The 17,082-nt window shown below is 44.1% G+C and overlaps 1 protein-coding gene across 1 annotated transcript in view; it reads left to right on the top strand.

Annotated features, from left to right (window-relative positions):
- DOK6 (docking protein 6) overlaps positions 1 to 17,082 on the top strand; it is a 394,048-nt gene that overhangs the window by 316,814 nt on the left and 60,152 nt on the right. Inside the window, exon 7 of the mRNA XM_065935112.1 lies at positions 2,091 to 2,208. Within this exon, the coding sequence (XP_065791184.1) occupies positions 2,091 to 2,208 (118 nt within the window). The remainder of the gene's footprint in view (positions 1 to 2,090; positions 2,209 to 17,082) is intronic.

Raw genomic sequence — 17,082 nt, 5'->3', positions numbered from 1 at the left:
CCCAGGGGGCAGGGTCCCCCACCAGCGAGCAAATGGGACTCCAAGGCCAGATTTGACCAAGGTGACCTTTATGGCTCCCAGGTTTGCCAGGAGTCAGTCACTAAATAAAGAAGACATGTGTTATTAATTAGTGTTATTAATTAGAGGATCACCCATTGTCAGAAAGTGCACATTGGCTCAGATTACATCAGAGAAATATGTGCCAAGATCAAACAAAACCATTTCTGGGACTTCTAAAGAAAATACTGTGAATCAATGAAAATGAATTTCTTCTGGAAAATGCAATGTAAAGTATCATTCTCTTTGAACTAATCATGTGTCCGAGCATCACCTGATAGGATGTTGTGTGGATCTCTGTAGCTAACCTGAAGTTTATCTCTCAAATGAGAAAAGATACCACCCCTTTGAGGAGGGCAGGGCAACCCACTCCGGTATTCTTGCCTGGAGAATCCCATGGACAGAGGAGCCTGGTGGGCTACAGTCCATGGGGTCACAAAGACTCAGACACGACTGAAGCGCCTGAGCGCCAGGCACGCGCACCCTTTTATCACAGAACTTCTCAGGGAAAGCACTGTTTTCTGTCGAAGGAGTGAGGAATGAGGTCAGTTTGAGGGGGGAGCCATCTGGCGAGGCTGGAGGCGGGTGTCAGGAACATAAGATGCTGTGTGGTCCGGCCTCTCAGCATGGCTGTCCTCTTGCTCTCTGTCTGTCCACTGCCTGGCCATTGTCTGCTTCACCTGCAACCTGCTCGCATAACTGGCCGGCCTAAGCACTTGCCCCAGGCCCAATGCTGAGTCACTTCGGTTTTGTCCCACCCTCTGCGACCCTATGGAGGGTGGAAATTCACCAGGAAAGAATACTGGAGTGGGTCACCACGCCCTCCGGGAATCATCCCAACCCAGGGATGGAACCTGAGTCTCCTGCCTTGGCAGGTGGGTTCTTTACCACTAGGGTCACCTGGGATGCCCACCCCAGCCCCCCCTGGTGCTTACTCTAATCAAAGGGGTGCTGAGGAGCCTCTGGCGCCTCTGCTGGTTGCCCTGGAAACTAACACGCCCTCCTGACGTCCATCCCTCTGTAACACTACTGCTGTGTTGCCGCACACTGGGGCGTCGTTCCAGGACCTTCCTTCCAACATGTGAGCGTCCCCATCCATTAAACCAGGGCCCCCCAACCTCTGGGATCGAATGCCTGATGCTCTGAGGTGGAGCTGTTGTAATAACTGTAGAAATAAAGTGCACAATAAATGTAATGTATTAGAATCATCCCCAAACCATCCGCCCCACCCCGTCTGTGGGAAAATTCTCTTCCACGAAATCGGTCCTGGTGCCAAAAAGTTTGGGGATCGTGGCCTTGAAACCGCTGATGTCTCTGACTCTGGGCTCTTCAGTCTAGAAGCTGGGCAAGTACAGGGTTTATAGGTCTGGGGGGTGCAGCCCAACAGACACTCAAAGGGGTGAAAATGAAATGCCATCTTGCGTTTGGCGCTATTTTGGGGTGTCTGCTTCTGACAGGGGTTGCATCTCCATTTTTTGAGTTATTTTACAGTTCAGTAAATTGTAGAATGCTGATAGTCATGCAGGTAATTCTTGCTTATAGAAGTGCAGATAAACGTGTCTGGTGGAATAGAATGGATCACCGCTGTGGTTCTTCACCCGCCTTCCTGACCGACTGTAAGCTCCTTGAATTCCCCTTGGAATCGGTCTTCCATCTTTTCATTCCCTTCTTAATTAATGAGATTAATTGTATACAAGTGTTCATTTCCTATTTTTTAAGTCACGATTTTCCTTACTTAAAAATGATGATCCTGGGGCTTCCCTGGCGGTCCAGTGGTTAGGACTCAGCATTTTCCCTGCGGTGCCCCCAGGTTCAATCCCTGGTCAGGGAACTAATACCCTTCAAGCCGCCCAGCGCAGCCCCTTCCACCCGCCCCCCCCCCCAAAAAATGATATCTTGAAACAGCATCTTATGCAGGAACCTGTAACAGAGTCTATTATATGTCACTCATATTTAACCCTGAACTTTTTCAAGAGCCGATTTGAATTGAATATTTTAAGTAGAGCCTGAGACACAGTTTCTTTTTCTTTTAGCTTCAGACAAGCTTGACGGAACCCATGACATTATCCAAATCGATCTCTCTTCCTCGCAGCGCCTACTGGCACCACATCACCCGGCAGAGCAGCGTTGGAGAAATCTACAGTTTGCAAGGCAAGTAGCACTGGGAACACCCCGCCTGGGCTTCCTGGGGGCGAAAACAAGGAGCCACGCCGTTTGCTTTGTATTTGCCCCACTTGCTGCTCCTCCATTTCCATTTATCTGCTGTCCCCGGCCACAGTGGGAGCTCTGAGACTTACCATGTCTTTTCTAAAGTTATTATTTCATAGGCCTACAGTAAAAATTATCCCAAAGCTAACCAAGGGCTGAGGAGCTGCTTTGGGGGAGGAATTGGACTGAAAAAATGATACAAAACATTGTCAGAAGCTAAAAGTAGCTACTTCCAGGGTCTGTTTCCTGCTGTGTCTTACAAAGGGTTTCCCCCGTAGCATCTTTTTGCCATAAGAGGGTTGAATATCTGTTCAGGAGGCTGACTGCTGGCTCCGCAATGAAATGCTCCATGAACTTTCTCATAGTTTTAAGGTTTAGCTGAAGCCTTGACGTCGAAACCATTTGAGAAGGAGCAGGGCAGCAGGAGACGAGTGTAACTCTGTTGCCTCCGTATTTTTCCTAATGGTAAATGGTTGGTTGACTGTATAGATGTGGCTTAGCAGATGAATCAGATTAACAGTGGCAGGTATTTGATCAATAACAGCAGAACTCAGCTTCCACGATTCTCTTCCTGTTTCTTCCCTTCTGTGCTCAATGAATAAACTTATCCTTCAAATAAAATATTCAGCTGCAATAAACTAATAACTGACCAAGACAGGAAGAAGCAGGAACTAGGAAAAATAAGGCTTAAAAAACAACACCACACACACAGATGAAAACTCTCATCAGACAAACCTTTTTTTGAGGTTTGAATGTACGAGGTGCCCAATAAATAGCAGGTGAAAGAATAACTGTTATACCCTTCAACGTAATTAGGCACTCAGAATATTCTTCTTTTTATGCATTAACTTTTGCTCATATTAACAACACTAAATGTTTTGAGAGGAAAAAAAAATGGTAACAAGCAACCTGAGTGTTATTTTTTAAGCAATATTTGCTTGCCGGAGTTTCAAACCTAGAATAATGAGATTCGATGAGTGGGGATGAATGATTAAAGATACATTCTGCAGGAAAAAGCAGTCAGAACCATTTTAGTCACTTATGGAAGATAATTGCATTTGATATTTTAAATGAACTGTCTTACCACCAACTTGACTACTATGTTTAACAGGTTGTGATTATTTTTTGTATTATTTATTTGTATGAGAAGATCTTTAATAGGATAAGGATTAGAGGACTGGGAAAGGGAGGGGAAACTGCCTTGACAGTTCATGAATCAGAGAAGACGTGCTTCTCATTCCGTTAGTTCCTTCCAGAAATGCCAGCACTATGCACTTAAATTGCCAGTCATGATCTTGTAAAATTCATCTTGCTTGTTCCTGAGGTTAGAAATAATTAGAAAATATGCTTTTAATATAAGGTTATTTTTATTTAAATGTAATCATATACCTGTAAATATTCAATAGAAGAAAGCTAAAAATATGGAATATTCAAAGAAGAAAATAAAAACAATTAAATTTCTAAGCAAAAAGGTGAGATACTACTACAAATAAGTTGTAAATGGGTTGGAACAACTCTACAGATAACTTTCGGTTCTGACAAGGTCTTGGTCTATAATTCCAACAAAAAAAAAGACTGTGGTTTTCATGGTAGCATGGAAAATTTTTCTCTGAAGGTAGCATTTAGATGGATGACTTCTGAAATAATGTCAAAAGCACCCAACAGAAAATACCAGAAGGCAGTGAAATTGCTGAAAACATTGCAGTGAGACTTGTTGGAGAACAGCGGTGATTTACACAATTAAACAGAATCAATAAATGATTAAATATTCTGATTTATCTCACTAATATTTCCAGTTAAGGGTTTCAAGTGCCTTATTAGTTATGATCTATTTGTTTAAATGATTGTGTTGGGGAGGAAAAATGTACCTTCTACCCTTCAGGGTTCTTTGGCTGGTCTAATAATTAAGTTGATGTGAGATTAACAGGAGAAAAATAAATGTAATGGTATACATTAGGGATTCCCATGAGACCCAAAGTCAAGAATGGTGGCTGAGGCTTATACGGTGTTCTGAGCTAAGGGAAGGGACGGGGCCTCGGGCTTCCAAGGGCGGAGGTGGGTGGCAGGACACAGGTGACAAGAAGAGCAGGTGTTTGGTAATTAGATGTTTGCCCTGCCACACAGATCGGTCCTTCTGATAGAAGTTATCTCTGGTAACAGCTCCGTGTCTGAGTCAGGTGCTCGGTCTGGATTCTTTTAGGCAATTAAGTGGGAGGTTAAAAACTCTTCTTGAGTCTTCTGGACCTTGATTGTCTTTGGCTCAAAGTAATCCACTTGCCAAAGTGGCATGTTTTGGGGAGGCTCGTTCTGAACGCCTTCAATCTCAATGTCACATTCTTCTCTGGTTGTTGTTTTTAGCTAACAAAAAAATATGCATTGATGAAGGTAATTACTGTACGTCAGAGAACTATAGACTGTAGTCAATGCAGAGTACATTTCAGTCTGCTGGGCATTTATGTTTTCGTTGCATACCTCTTGCCTGTGTGCTCAGCTGTGTCCAACTCTGCAACACCATGGACTGTAACCCACCAGGCTTCTCTGTCCATGGAGTTTTCCAGGCAGAAATATTGTGAAGTGAGTTGCCATTTCCTCCTCCAGTGGATCTTCCTGACTCAGGTATCAAACCCATGTCTCTTGCATCTCCTGTATTGGCAGGCGGGTTCTTTACTGCTGCGCCAGCTGGGAAGCCCAAATAAAGTAAAAGTGAGAAAGTGGCTCGGTTGTGTCCAAGTCTTTGCAACCCCATATACTATACAGCCCACGCAATTCTCCAGGCCAGAATACTGTAGTGCTAGTGTGAGTTGTCATGCCCTTCTCCAGGAAATCTTCCCAAACCAGAGATCGAACCCAGGTCTCCCGCATTGCAGGTGGATTCTTTACCAGCTGAGCCACCAGGGAAGCCCAAGAATACTGGAGTGGGTAGCCCATCCCTTCTCCAGTGGATCTTCCCAACCCAGGAATTGAACCAGGGTCTCCTGCATTGCAGGCAGATTCTTTACCAGCTAAAGAGATGTTTAAAAAGAGAGAGAAGGAAAATAGAAACAATCTCATCACCCCTTCATCCCACTAAACTACATATGAAAGTGTGGTGTTTTGCATCTCACTCCTCACTTGTGCTCCTTTAAGTGGTGCCACCTCTTTACAAGGAGGGGACATAGTCAAGCAGCTGTCATCACTGATCGTCCAGAGTCAGAGGAAAACTCTGGCACTGGTGGGTGATACATCATCAAGTAAACCACAGGTAGCATCGAGGAATAAAAATATCATTAGAATCTTTTCACCATACTGTTAGCATTCTCACTATGAAGCTGAGGTCAATATGAATTAAATTCATCAGGCTTTCATTCAGAAGGTAACGGGGGAAAAGTTAATATGCTTAAAGTTTAATAGATTGGAATTCATTAATAAGCAGCACATGTACTGGAAGTGGAAAAAAAAAATCCTGGTGTGAAAACAAATCCATTCTCTGTAGGACTTACCTATAACTTTGGCTGCCTATCACCCTCAAAACTGCATTGTCTTTGGTTTTACTGTATTCATTTCTGTCATCTACTCTATAACCGTAGAGGCAAGATACACTTAAAAGATTGACATATCCATACTGACATCCTTTGTTTACACTAATGTCTGGAAAAGAGGTGCAATGAAATCTTCCAGATCTCCCACTAGGCGCTCAGGAAGAATGGGCTCTTATGGCTTCCCTGTTGGATGTTAGCTCTCTGGAGTCAAAAAAAAAAAAAATTGACAAACAGAATAATTCACCTTTAAGTAGCTAAATCCGAGGCTGCTGCTGTTGAAAATCTCTGCCCCTAAATGGCTGTGATGGGTTCTGACTCCTCTTCCTGCGGAGGGTGTTAATTCAGTGGGCAATCAGGATGATTAATTCTTATTAGAAGGTAGTTTTTCTATGTCTCTAACTTCTGCATTTATGAAAAACATTTCTGTCACAACACCTTCTTGTGATGTTCTTTCTAGTCTCAGAGAACTCTTGGTTCAAAAGTGAAGGCTTAAAACACACCATTTGTTTCACTTGTATCAGAACTGTGATTTTAGTTCTAAGGCCTTCAGCAGAAAATATGTTGGGGAAATGAGGAACACTCAGAAGAGCAAAAAGCAAGGGAGGGAGGAAAAGAAAAAAAGGGTCCATAATGTAAGCAAGCACAGGTTCAGCTGCTCGCCGCTCAATAGCCAGTAAATCAAGGAGCAGAATTCGGTAGAGAAGAAAGAACTTTATTCAGAAAAGCTGGTGATCTGGGGCAATGGTGGTCTCCTGTCTGGCCTCCCAAGATTCTGCTCAGCCATGACAGCTTTTAAAGGGAAAAGAGGGGGAACAATCTCAGTTAATCATTGAGGCAGGAGGTCGGATTATTAATCATTTTCTTTTGCATGCAAGCCTGCTGACTTCTGCCCATTGTCCTTGGGATGCTGTCTTGCCAGCAGAGTTGGCCTGCAGATTTGCAAAGGGGAAGAAGCTAAGGGTAGAGACTACTTAATTATTCCTTCTAAACTAGGAAAGGAATCAAGAGGTTAGGTTAAGCATATACTTGTGTACATGCACTCAGTCGTGTCCAACTCTCTGTGACCCCATGGACTCTAGCCCAGGAGGCTCCTCTGTCCATGGAATTTTCCAGGCAAGAATTCTAGAGTGGGTTGCCAATTCCTTCTCCAGGGGATCTTCCTAACCCAGGGATCAAACCCTAGTCTCCTGTATTAGCAGGCAGATTCTTGACTACTGCACCACCTGGGAAGCCCTAAGGTATATATTTAGGAAAGCAGAAATCAGGAACTGCGTTAAATGTTGCCTAATGATCTAATCTTTATGATCAAGGTCCAAGGAAACCAGGATCAACAAACAAAAGGGACCAGGAAGCCGCTTCCAGTAAGGGGGTCAGAGTCTTCCTTCCTCGATTACTTTACAACATTGTGATGGTTTTTCCCATACATCAGCATGACTTTTAATCACCATTACACTTATGTACACGACGGATTATGGAGCAGTCAGTCGCTTCAGTCATGTCCAACTCTTTGCGATCCCATGGACTGTAGCCCACCAGGCTATTCTGTCTGTGGGTTGGAGTGGGTTGCCATTCCCTTCTCCAAGGGATTTTCCTGACCCAAGGTTTGAATCCAGGTCTCCTGCATTGCAGGCAGTTTCTTTACCATCTGAGCCACTAGGGAAGCCCAGAGAATGTCAAATGGTTTGGGGATTTCATCACTCAGAGCTCTAGAGCACAGAGCTTTGGGGAACGTCTGAAGCCTTTAGGTCAATGGTGAAATGCTGCATTTAACCAAAAAGCAGCAGTATTTAACATACAATGCAGCATTTAAAAAGAAACTTGCCATCGAGTACTAATTTAAAGTAGATTCTGGGAGGAATCAAGTTTGCATCAGACATGAAACTGATGTCATCTTTACTTACACCTCTTATTAAAAGTGTTCCCATTTTAAACTTAGTAGTAGTAGCCTTAGTCGCTGGGTCATATCCGACTCTTTACGACCCCACGGACTGCAACCTGCCAGGGTCCTCTGTCCATGGGATTCTGCAGGCAAGAACACTGGAGCGGGTTGCCATAGAAGACGCATTTGAAAAGCTACCGGGAGGGGTGGCGTCGCTACCACTCTCCGAGAACGGTTCTTAGCCTGTGTCTCAAGGAGCAGCGTCCAGCCCCACCGGCCGGCGGCCCTGGTCCTGCAGTCAGGCTGCCTGCCTACACAGTGACCTGCCTGCTGCTTGCTTCAGGACCGTCATTTTCTGGACACCGGTGCTCGCAGCTGCTGGTCCTCACTTAGGTGGCCCAGGGGGCGCCGTGAGATGCTGAGGCTCCTGCACCTGGTGGCCAGGTTTCTGTCTCCACCTGCCCCCCACTCGGGGGTGAGTTCTCCCGCAGGCCACAGTGATGGAAGGGGCCTCGAGAATATGGGCCGGAAATGAGCCCCATGCGCCGGCTTAGGGGACTGGGTGTTACCCATCACCATTCCCTGATACATTTAATGACTCATTTTTTGCACCAGTTTTTATGGGACTCATTTTTTAACAGCCTGAACAGCTTTGCTGTTTGAATTAAGGACCATTGGAGGTGCCATTTGTAAAGGTGATAACTTTGGAGTTCTGCTTTCATTAACACTGATTAATACTCACGTGCCAGTTCTGAACGGCCTCGCCCCCGCCCCCTCCGTCTATAATTAGCTCCAGACCCCAGTGTCAGCGCAGCAGCGCACCTGGTCGCACGGAAGGCAGTTTATGTTCGCCGAAAGGGCATCCGCGGCGCCAGTTTCTCCGAAGGACAGGATGCAAACAGGCAATTAGAATTAGAGATAACCTCCAGAAGACAGTAAATAGAGCTCCGGCGGAGACAGGGAGATAAATCAAAGGATTTACTTACTCTCCATCGGCTCTGACCCCCTGTCCTCCTTTACTGCCCATTCAATTTCAAGTTCGCATGGTTTTTAAATTGCTTCCATCGAGGTCTTCTGTTTAAATTTTCATGATATGATGTTTTCCAAATTGCAAAGTTAATGAAAGCCTCCTGCAGCAAGTAAAACACTCAGAGACATCTGCACCAGTGGGAGAAAGGAAGTCGCATGAGCCACGCTCCATCTTCGCAGGGTGTGATCTGCATGTTGTCAGGTGAGTCAGTCTGGCTGGGTCCGTGGCAGCCAAATACAGAACATGTCTTCCTGAGGGCCCGAGCCTGCCTTTGAAGTTCCTACCACAACCATTAAAAACAAGAGCCAGTTTTTAGAATCATCACTTTCCATCTACTAAGCCTTCTCTGTGAACATTCATATTGGGCTTCCCCGATGGCTCAGCAGTCAAGAATCTGCTTGCCAATGCAAGAGATGTGGGTTCAATCCCCAAGTCAGGAAGATTCCCCACTCAGCATCCTTGCCCACAGAATTCCGTGGACAGAGGAGCCTGGTGGGCTGCAGTCCACGGGGTCAGAGGAGAGTGGGACACAACTGCACGTGAACACTTATGGCACAATCTCACCTGACGGAGGGTAAGTCAAGGGGAGGGCCTCCCTGGATATCTGCAGCCCCAAAACAGACATCAGATGAAAGTGCTCCAAATATTCTCAGAGGGGAATGTCCTCACTCCACGCACAGTCCATCACTCGCTCTTCCAGGCTCCCAGACATTTAGGTATAACTTCATACATTAATTAATGCTTCGTCCACTAGGCTGTGAGGCAGCAACTTTGGTGTTTTGTTTTGTTTTTATCCCCATGGCGCTGCCAAATTTGGGGGCTGTCATGATGAAGAGGCTCTACCTGCAGAAGCTACAATCTTGAGTTTGGGAGCTAAGTTAATCAGAGTTTGAATATTTACCAGAGCTAATTTTGTGTCTTTGGGCCATTTACTTAATCTTTCTAAGCGTCACTGTCTTCATCTCTAAACCAAGGATAATAGAACCTATTACGGTGCTTAAATGAGATTGTCCACATTTAAGGCGTAAAGGCGTAAAGGCTCCCTAGTCATTAACCGTTGTCAATATATTGAAGTAAATTAAATTCACACTAAGAAGGTTCTTTCCCAGACAGAGAGAAGCATGCTATCCTACTCCAGTTTATTCCACTTTTTTTACTTTAAAATGTTGTTATAGCGTTTCCACTGTGGATGAAGAATTTTTTGTTCTAGGGACTTCATAGAAATCTAGCTTTAAGTAATAGTATTCCAGGAGTGGGACGCTCAAGAGGGAGAGGATATATGTACACTTATGGCTGATTCACACTGTCATAGAGCAGAAACCAACACAGCGTTGTAAAGCAGTTATCCTCCAATTAAAGATAATTTTTTAAGGTAAAATTAAAAGTTAAAAGAAGAAATACATTTCCAGCTTCTGAGATTTGAGAAAAACTAAATCTAACTCTAACCTAACCCTAAGTTTTTGATGCAAGAAGAAAAGGCACCATGTCAGGCTTAAGTCTTTGGCTTTTTCTTTCCCCCATCAGTGTAAATGAGGCCTTACCCTCTAAGGAGGTGACCCTTCTCCCAAGTTTGCATCACACAGTCCATGTGGCCTGAGGAAAACGGGCCCTGTTTTCTAGGCTGGGAAGTTACAAGACTCCTGAAGGACTCTATTCAACTCAGTGATGAAGAGGTGAGCCCAGCCCTCCCCGCCCTCCTGCCCAGAATCCACTCTTGACAATTCACCCATCCCGTCTCCTGAGAAACCTTTCTGAGCACTGGGTGCCTCCCCAGGCCCAGCCTCACTCCCCAGGAAGACCAGCCTCACTCCCCAGGAAGACCAGCTTTGCTTGATCCCGTTATTACCAAGTCGGGTTCATCACGGGGTACATTCTACTGGCTGGACCACAGGTGAAAGGCACGATTTAGTTAATTAAGTCTAGCGCAGTGAAAACGGAATATAACTCAGTGTGAAATACAGCAGTCAGCCACTTAATCCTGGTCTATTAGGTATAAACAGTAGTTACTAAAAGGCACAGAGCTTCCAGATAGTATACTGGATTGGGATAATCTAACAAGGGCCTTATTCAAACAAACTGCTTCACTCTCTGATTCAAATCTGAAATTGAAACTTCAGTTTCAGACTTGAATTAAACCTGAAACTTGATTTCTCTACTTGATTTTTCTCCATCAAGCTTCCACCATGCAATTTTCTAAAACATAATAGGTAACATATGTAGTTCTATATTGATCAAACTTTTATGGAAAAATATGTATTCCATTTTATTCTGTAGGAAGTAAAGTTGGTACATAATATTAGCTCAAGGAAATGTTAACACAACCATGACAGAAGGTCAGCTGTCTCTGTCATGGATTTGTGTGCATATGCTCAAACATGCATACACACAAACACACACGTCTGCACACACACAAGACCATTTGGCTCACTGCAGTCCACTGTTTATCACTTTCCTTGAAAATGTACCTATTAAGCGATGTTGCACAAACTAGAAACTGCATATAAGAATCTTGAGAGGAAAAAAAAGTTCACTTGTATTTTTCTTCCTGATTCTGTTTTCTGTTCTGTTTTTTTAACCTCATCTCTACCTCTTACCCTTCAACTAAATGTACCCCACCCCTAATTCTAGATTTAACATTTATACTTGTTTTTCATCCATCCCCCCACCTTATTTTCTTTTGTCTGCCAGAGAATATGACATCTGGAGACTTGATAATGATTGGAGAATAAGAAAAAATGAGAAACATCAGGAAAACATCATTAAAATGATGCGTGCGTGCTAAGTCACTTCAGTCATGTCCAACTCTGTGCGACCCTGATGACTGTAGCCCAGCAGGCTCTATCTGGGGGATTCTCCAGGCAAGAATACTGGAGTGAGGTGCCATGCCCTCCTCCAAGGATGTTAAAATTATACTGCAGAGTTAATGTAAGTTTAAGCTGGAATGTGGCCTTCAGTAAAGTTCTGTCACTTACCCCACTGCTCTGTAAATAGTAGATGCTAATTCAAAGTTTACCACTTCAAGCTGCGAACATCCAGTATTTTAACACACTGAACTGTGGTTGCCTAAGTTTTGTTGTTGTTCTTGTTGTTGAGTCACTAAGTCATGCCCGACTCTCTGTGCCCACCATGGACTGCAGCACGCCAGGCTTCCCTGTCGTCCACTGTGTCCCAGAGTTGGCTCAACCTCACATCCATTGAGTCAGTGATGAGGTCTAACCATCTCATCTCTGGCACTCCCTTCTCCTTCTGCACTCAGTCTTTCCCAGCATCAGGGTCTTTTCCAGTGAGTCAGCTCTTCACATCAGGTGGCCAAAGGATTGCAGCTTCAGTGTCAGTCCCTCCAGTGAATATTCAGGGTTGATTAACTTTAGGATTGACTGGTTTGATCTTCTTACTGTCCAAGGCTCTCAAGAGTCTTCTCCAACAAGTTCAAAAGCATCAGTTCTTTGGTGCTCAATCTTCTTTATGTACCAACTCTCACATCCATACATGACTATGGGAAAACCATCAGTTCACTTCAGTCACTCAATCATCTCCACCTCTTTGCACCCCATGGACTGCAGCATGCCAGGCTTCCCTGTCCATCATAAAGTCCTGGAGCTTGCTCAAACTCATGTCCATCGAGTTGGTGATGCCATCCAACCATCTCATCCTCTGTCCTCCCCTTCTCCTCCCGTCTTCAATCTTTCCCAACATCCGGGTCTTCTCAAGTGAGTCAGTTCTTTGCATCAGGTGGCCAAAGGATTGGAGTTTCAGCTTCATCATTAGTCCTTCCAATGAATATTCAGGACTGATTTCCTTTAGGATGGACTGGTTGGATCTCCTTGCAGTCCAAGGGACCCTCAAGAGTCTTCTCCAGCACTACATTTCAAAAGCATCAATTCTTTGGCTCTCAGCTTTTTTTATAGTCCAACTCTCACATCCATACATGACTACTGGAAAAACTGTAGCTTTGACTAGATGGACTTTTGTCAGCAAAGTAATGTCTCTACTTTTTAATATGCTGTCTAGGTTGGCATAGTTTTTCTTCCAAGGAGCAAGTACCTTTTAATTTCATGCCTGCAGTCACCGTCTACAGTGATTTTGGAGCCCCCAAAAATAAAGTCTTTCACTGTTTCCATTGTTTCCCCATCTATTTGCCATGAAGTGATGGGACCAGATGTCATGATCTTAGTTTCCTGAATGTTGAGTTTTAAGCCAACTTTTTCACTCTCCTCTTTCACTTTCATCAAGAGGCTTTTTAGTGACTCTTTGCTTTCTGCCATAAGGGTGGTGTCATCTGTGTATCTCAGATTACTGATATTTCTCCTGGCAAACTTGATTCCACCTTGTGCTTCATCCAGCCCAGCATTTTGCATGATATACTCTGCATATAAGTTAAATAAGCATGGTGACAGTATACAGCCTTGTCATACTCCTTTCCCTATTTGAAACCAGTCTGTTGTTCCATGTTCAGTCCTAACTGCTGGTTCTTGACCTGCACACAGATTTCTCAGGAGGCAGGTAAGATGGTCTGGTATTCCCATCTCTAAGAATTTTCCACAGTCTGTTGTGATCCACACAGTCAAAGCTTTGGCATAGTCAATAAAGCAGAAATAGATGTTTTTCTGGAACCATCTTGAATTTTTGGTGATTCAACGGATGTTAGCAACTAGATCTCTGGTTCCTCTGCCTTTTCTAAATCTAGCTTGAACATCTGGAAGTAAGCTCACAGTTCACATACTTTTGAAGCCTCACTTGGAGAATTTTGAGCATTACTTTGCTAGCGTGTGAGATGAGTGCAATTGTGCAGTAGTTTGAACATTCTTTGGCATTGCTGTTGTTTGGGATTGGAATGAAGACTGACCTTTTCCATTCCATGGCCACTGCTGAGTTTTCCAAATTGGCTGCCATATGGCTGCACTTTCACAACATTATCTTTTAGGACTTGAAATAGCTCAACTGGAATTCCATCACCTCCACTAGCTTTGTTCATAGTGATGCTTCCTAAGGCCTACTTGACTTCACATTCCAGTATGTCTGGCTGTAGGTGAGTGATCACGCCATTATGGTTATCTGGGTCATAAAGATCTTTTTTGTATAGTTCTTGTGTATATTCTTGCCACCTCTTCTTAATATCTTCTGCTTCTGTTAGGTCAATACCATTTCTTTATTGTGCCCATCTTTGCATGAAATGTTCCCTTGGTATCTCTAAATTTCTTGAAGAGATCACTAGTCTTTCCTATTCTATTGTTTTCCTCTATTTCTTTCCATTGATCACTGAGGAAGGCTTTCTTATCTCTCCTTTCTATTCTGTGGAACTCTGCATTCAAATGGGAATATCTTTCCTTTTCTCCTTTGCTTTTGCTTTTCTTCTTTTCACAGCTATTTGTAAGGCCTCCTCAGACAGCCATTTTGCCATTTTGCATTTCTTTTTCTTGGGGATGGTCTTGATCACTGCCTCCTGTACAATTTCATGAACCTCTGTCCATAGTTCTTCAGGCACTCTGTCTATTAGATCTAATCCCTTGAACCTATTTCTCACTTCCACTGTATAATCGTAAGTAATTTAATTTAGGTCATAGCTGAATTGTCTAGTGATTTTCCCTACTTTCTTCAATTTAAGTCTGAATTTTCCAGTAAAGAGTTCATGATCTGAGTCACAGGCAGCTTCTGGTCTTGTTTTTGCTGACTGTATAGAGCTTCTCCATCTTGACTGCAAAGAATATAAACAATCTGATTTTGGTATTGACCATCTGGTGATGTTTATGTGTAGAGTCTTCTCTTGTGTTGTTGGAAGAGAATGTTTGCTATGATTGGTGAGTTCTCTTGGCAAAACTCTTTTAGCCTTTGCCCTGCTTCATTTTGTACTCCAAGGCCAAACTTGACTGTTACTCCGGGTATCTCCCGACTTCCTACTTTTGCATTCTAGTCCCCTGTAATGAAAAGGACATCTTCTTTTAGTGTTAGTTCTAGAAGTTCTTGTAAGTCTTCATAGAACCATTCAACTTCAGCTTCTTCAGCATTACTGGTTGGGGCATAGACTTGGATTACTGTGATAGTGAATGGTTTGCCTTGGAAATGAACAGAGATCATTCTGTCTTTTTTGAGATTGCATCCAAGTACTGCATTTCGGACTCTTTTGTTGACTATGAAGGGTACTCCATTTATTCTAAGGAATTCTTGCCTACAGTAGTAGATAAATTCATCTGAGTTAAATTCACCCATTCCAGTCCATTTTACTTCATTGATTCCTAAAATGTTAATCTTCACTTTTGCCATCTCCTGTTTGACCACTTCCAATTTGCCTTGATTCATGGGCCTGACATTCCAGGTTCCTATGCAATATTGCTCTTTACAACATTGGACTTTACTTCCATCACTTTCACAGTCACAACTGGGTGGTGGTGCTGCTTTGTCTCTGTCTCTTCATTCTTTCTGGAGTTATTTCTCCCCTCTTCTCCAGTAGCATACTGGACACCTACTGACCTGGGGAGTATATCTTTCAGTGTTCTATCCTTTCATACTGTTCATGGGGTTCTCAAGGCAAGAATACTTAAGTAGTTTGGCATTCCCTTTTCCAGTGGACCACGTTTTGTCAGAACTCTCCACCACGCCCCGTCCGTCTTAGGTGGCCCTACATGGCATGGCTCATAGTTTCATTGAGTTAGATAAGGCTGTGGTCGATGTGATCAGATTGGTTAGGTTTCTGTGATTTTGGTTTTCATTCTGTCTTCTCTCTGACAGAGTTAAGGATAAAAGGCTTACGGAAGCTTCCTGATGGGAGAGACTGACTGTAGGAGAAACTGGGTCTTGTTGTGATGAGCGTGGCCATGCTCGGTAAATCTTTAATCAGATTTTCTGCTAATGAGCAGGGCTGTGGCCCTCCCTGCTGTTTAACCTGAGGCCAAACTATGGTGGAGGTAATGAAGATAATGGCAACCTCCTTCAAAAGGTCCCATGCAGGCACTGCTACAGTACGTGCCCCCAACCCTGCAGCAGGCCACCGCTGGCTCAGGCCTCTGCTGGAGACTCCTGGACACTCACAGGCAAGTCTGGGTCAGTCTCTTGTGGGGTCACTGCTCCTTTCTCCTGGGCCTTGGTGTGCACAAGGCTTTGTTTGTGCCCTCCAAGAGTCTGTTTCCCCAGTCCTGTGTAAGTTCTGGTGGCTCTATGGTGGGGTTAATGGTGACCTCCTCCAAGAGCACTTAGGCCACACCCAAGTCTGCTGCACCCAGAGCACCTGCCCTGCAGCAGGCCACTGCTGACCCGCACCTACATGGAGGACACTCAAACATTCAAAGGCAGGTCTGGCTCAGTCTCTGTGGGGTCTCCTGGTGCACACAAGGTTTTGTTCGAGCCCTCCGAGCTTCTCTGGAGGGTATGGCATTTGATTCTAAATGACATTTTGCCCCTCCTGCCATCTTGCTGGGGCTTCTCCTTTGCCCCTGGACGTGGGGTATCTTTTTTTGGTGGGATCTAACATTATCCTGTAGATGATTTCAGCAGCAAGTTGTAATTTTGGAGTTCTCACATGAGAAGATGAGCGTACATCCTTCTATTCTGCCATCTTGTGATTATATGGGCCTTTATCAGCAACGTAATGTCTCTGCTTTTTAATACACTATCTAGGTTGGTCATAGCTTTTCTTCCAAGAAGCAAGAGTCTTTTAATTTCATGGCTGCAGTCACTGTCTTCAATGATTTTGGAGCCCAAGAAAATAAGTCTGACACTTTTTCCACTGTTTTCCCATCTACTTGCCATGAAGTGATGAGACTGGACGCCATGATCCTTGTTTTTTGAATATTGAGTTTTAAGCCAGCTTTTTCACTCTCCTCTTTCACCCTCGTTAGTGCTGTAAAGAGCTTGAAGATCCCGTTACATGTGTCGCTTGAGGCAGAACGGGGACCTGTCCCAAGGAAGCACCGTTGTTTCTTGACTGCTCTTCCCTGTATCTGCATCATCTCCCTTCCCTGATTAGCAACTGTTCACATCTGCCCTTTGGAACTCAGGGAAGGTCAAGAGATTGCAGTCTGTTTCCTACAAATGAGAAAGGGGGCACACAGAGTCTTCAGTGCCCAGGGGCCCCACAGGGTCCTGCTGGGTTTCCCTCTTCATCTCCCCATCCTTCTGTGTGTGTATTTAACCTGCCGTTGTACCATAATTCATTTGACTTCATATTTAGGAAGTTCTTTGGTTCTCTTCCCAGTAAATGATGTTAGTGGCCCAGCAACTTCTGCCTTCAAAGTCCTTCAAACCTGACCTTGACCATCTCTGTCCTGTGAATCTACATTTGACATATTTTTCATATTTTCATGTTTGTAAAACATCATCTGAATCCAGTGATAGCATGTGGTCGGCCAGCTCCCTAGCTGCCTTTGGGCCCACTACTCCCAGATTATAATAGGAGT

Source organism: Muntiacus reevesi, chromosome 4, assembly GCF_963930625.1.
Source record: "Muntiacus reevesi chromosome 4, mMunRee1.1, whole genome shotgun sequence".
Classification (NCBI taxonomy): Eukaryota; Metazoa; Chordata; class Mammalia; order Artiodactyla; family Cervidae; genus Muntiacus; species Muntiacus reevesi.
The sequence above is the reverse complement of the archived record's forward strand: the minus strand, read 5'-3'. Positions and strand labels throughout refer to the sequence as shown.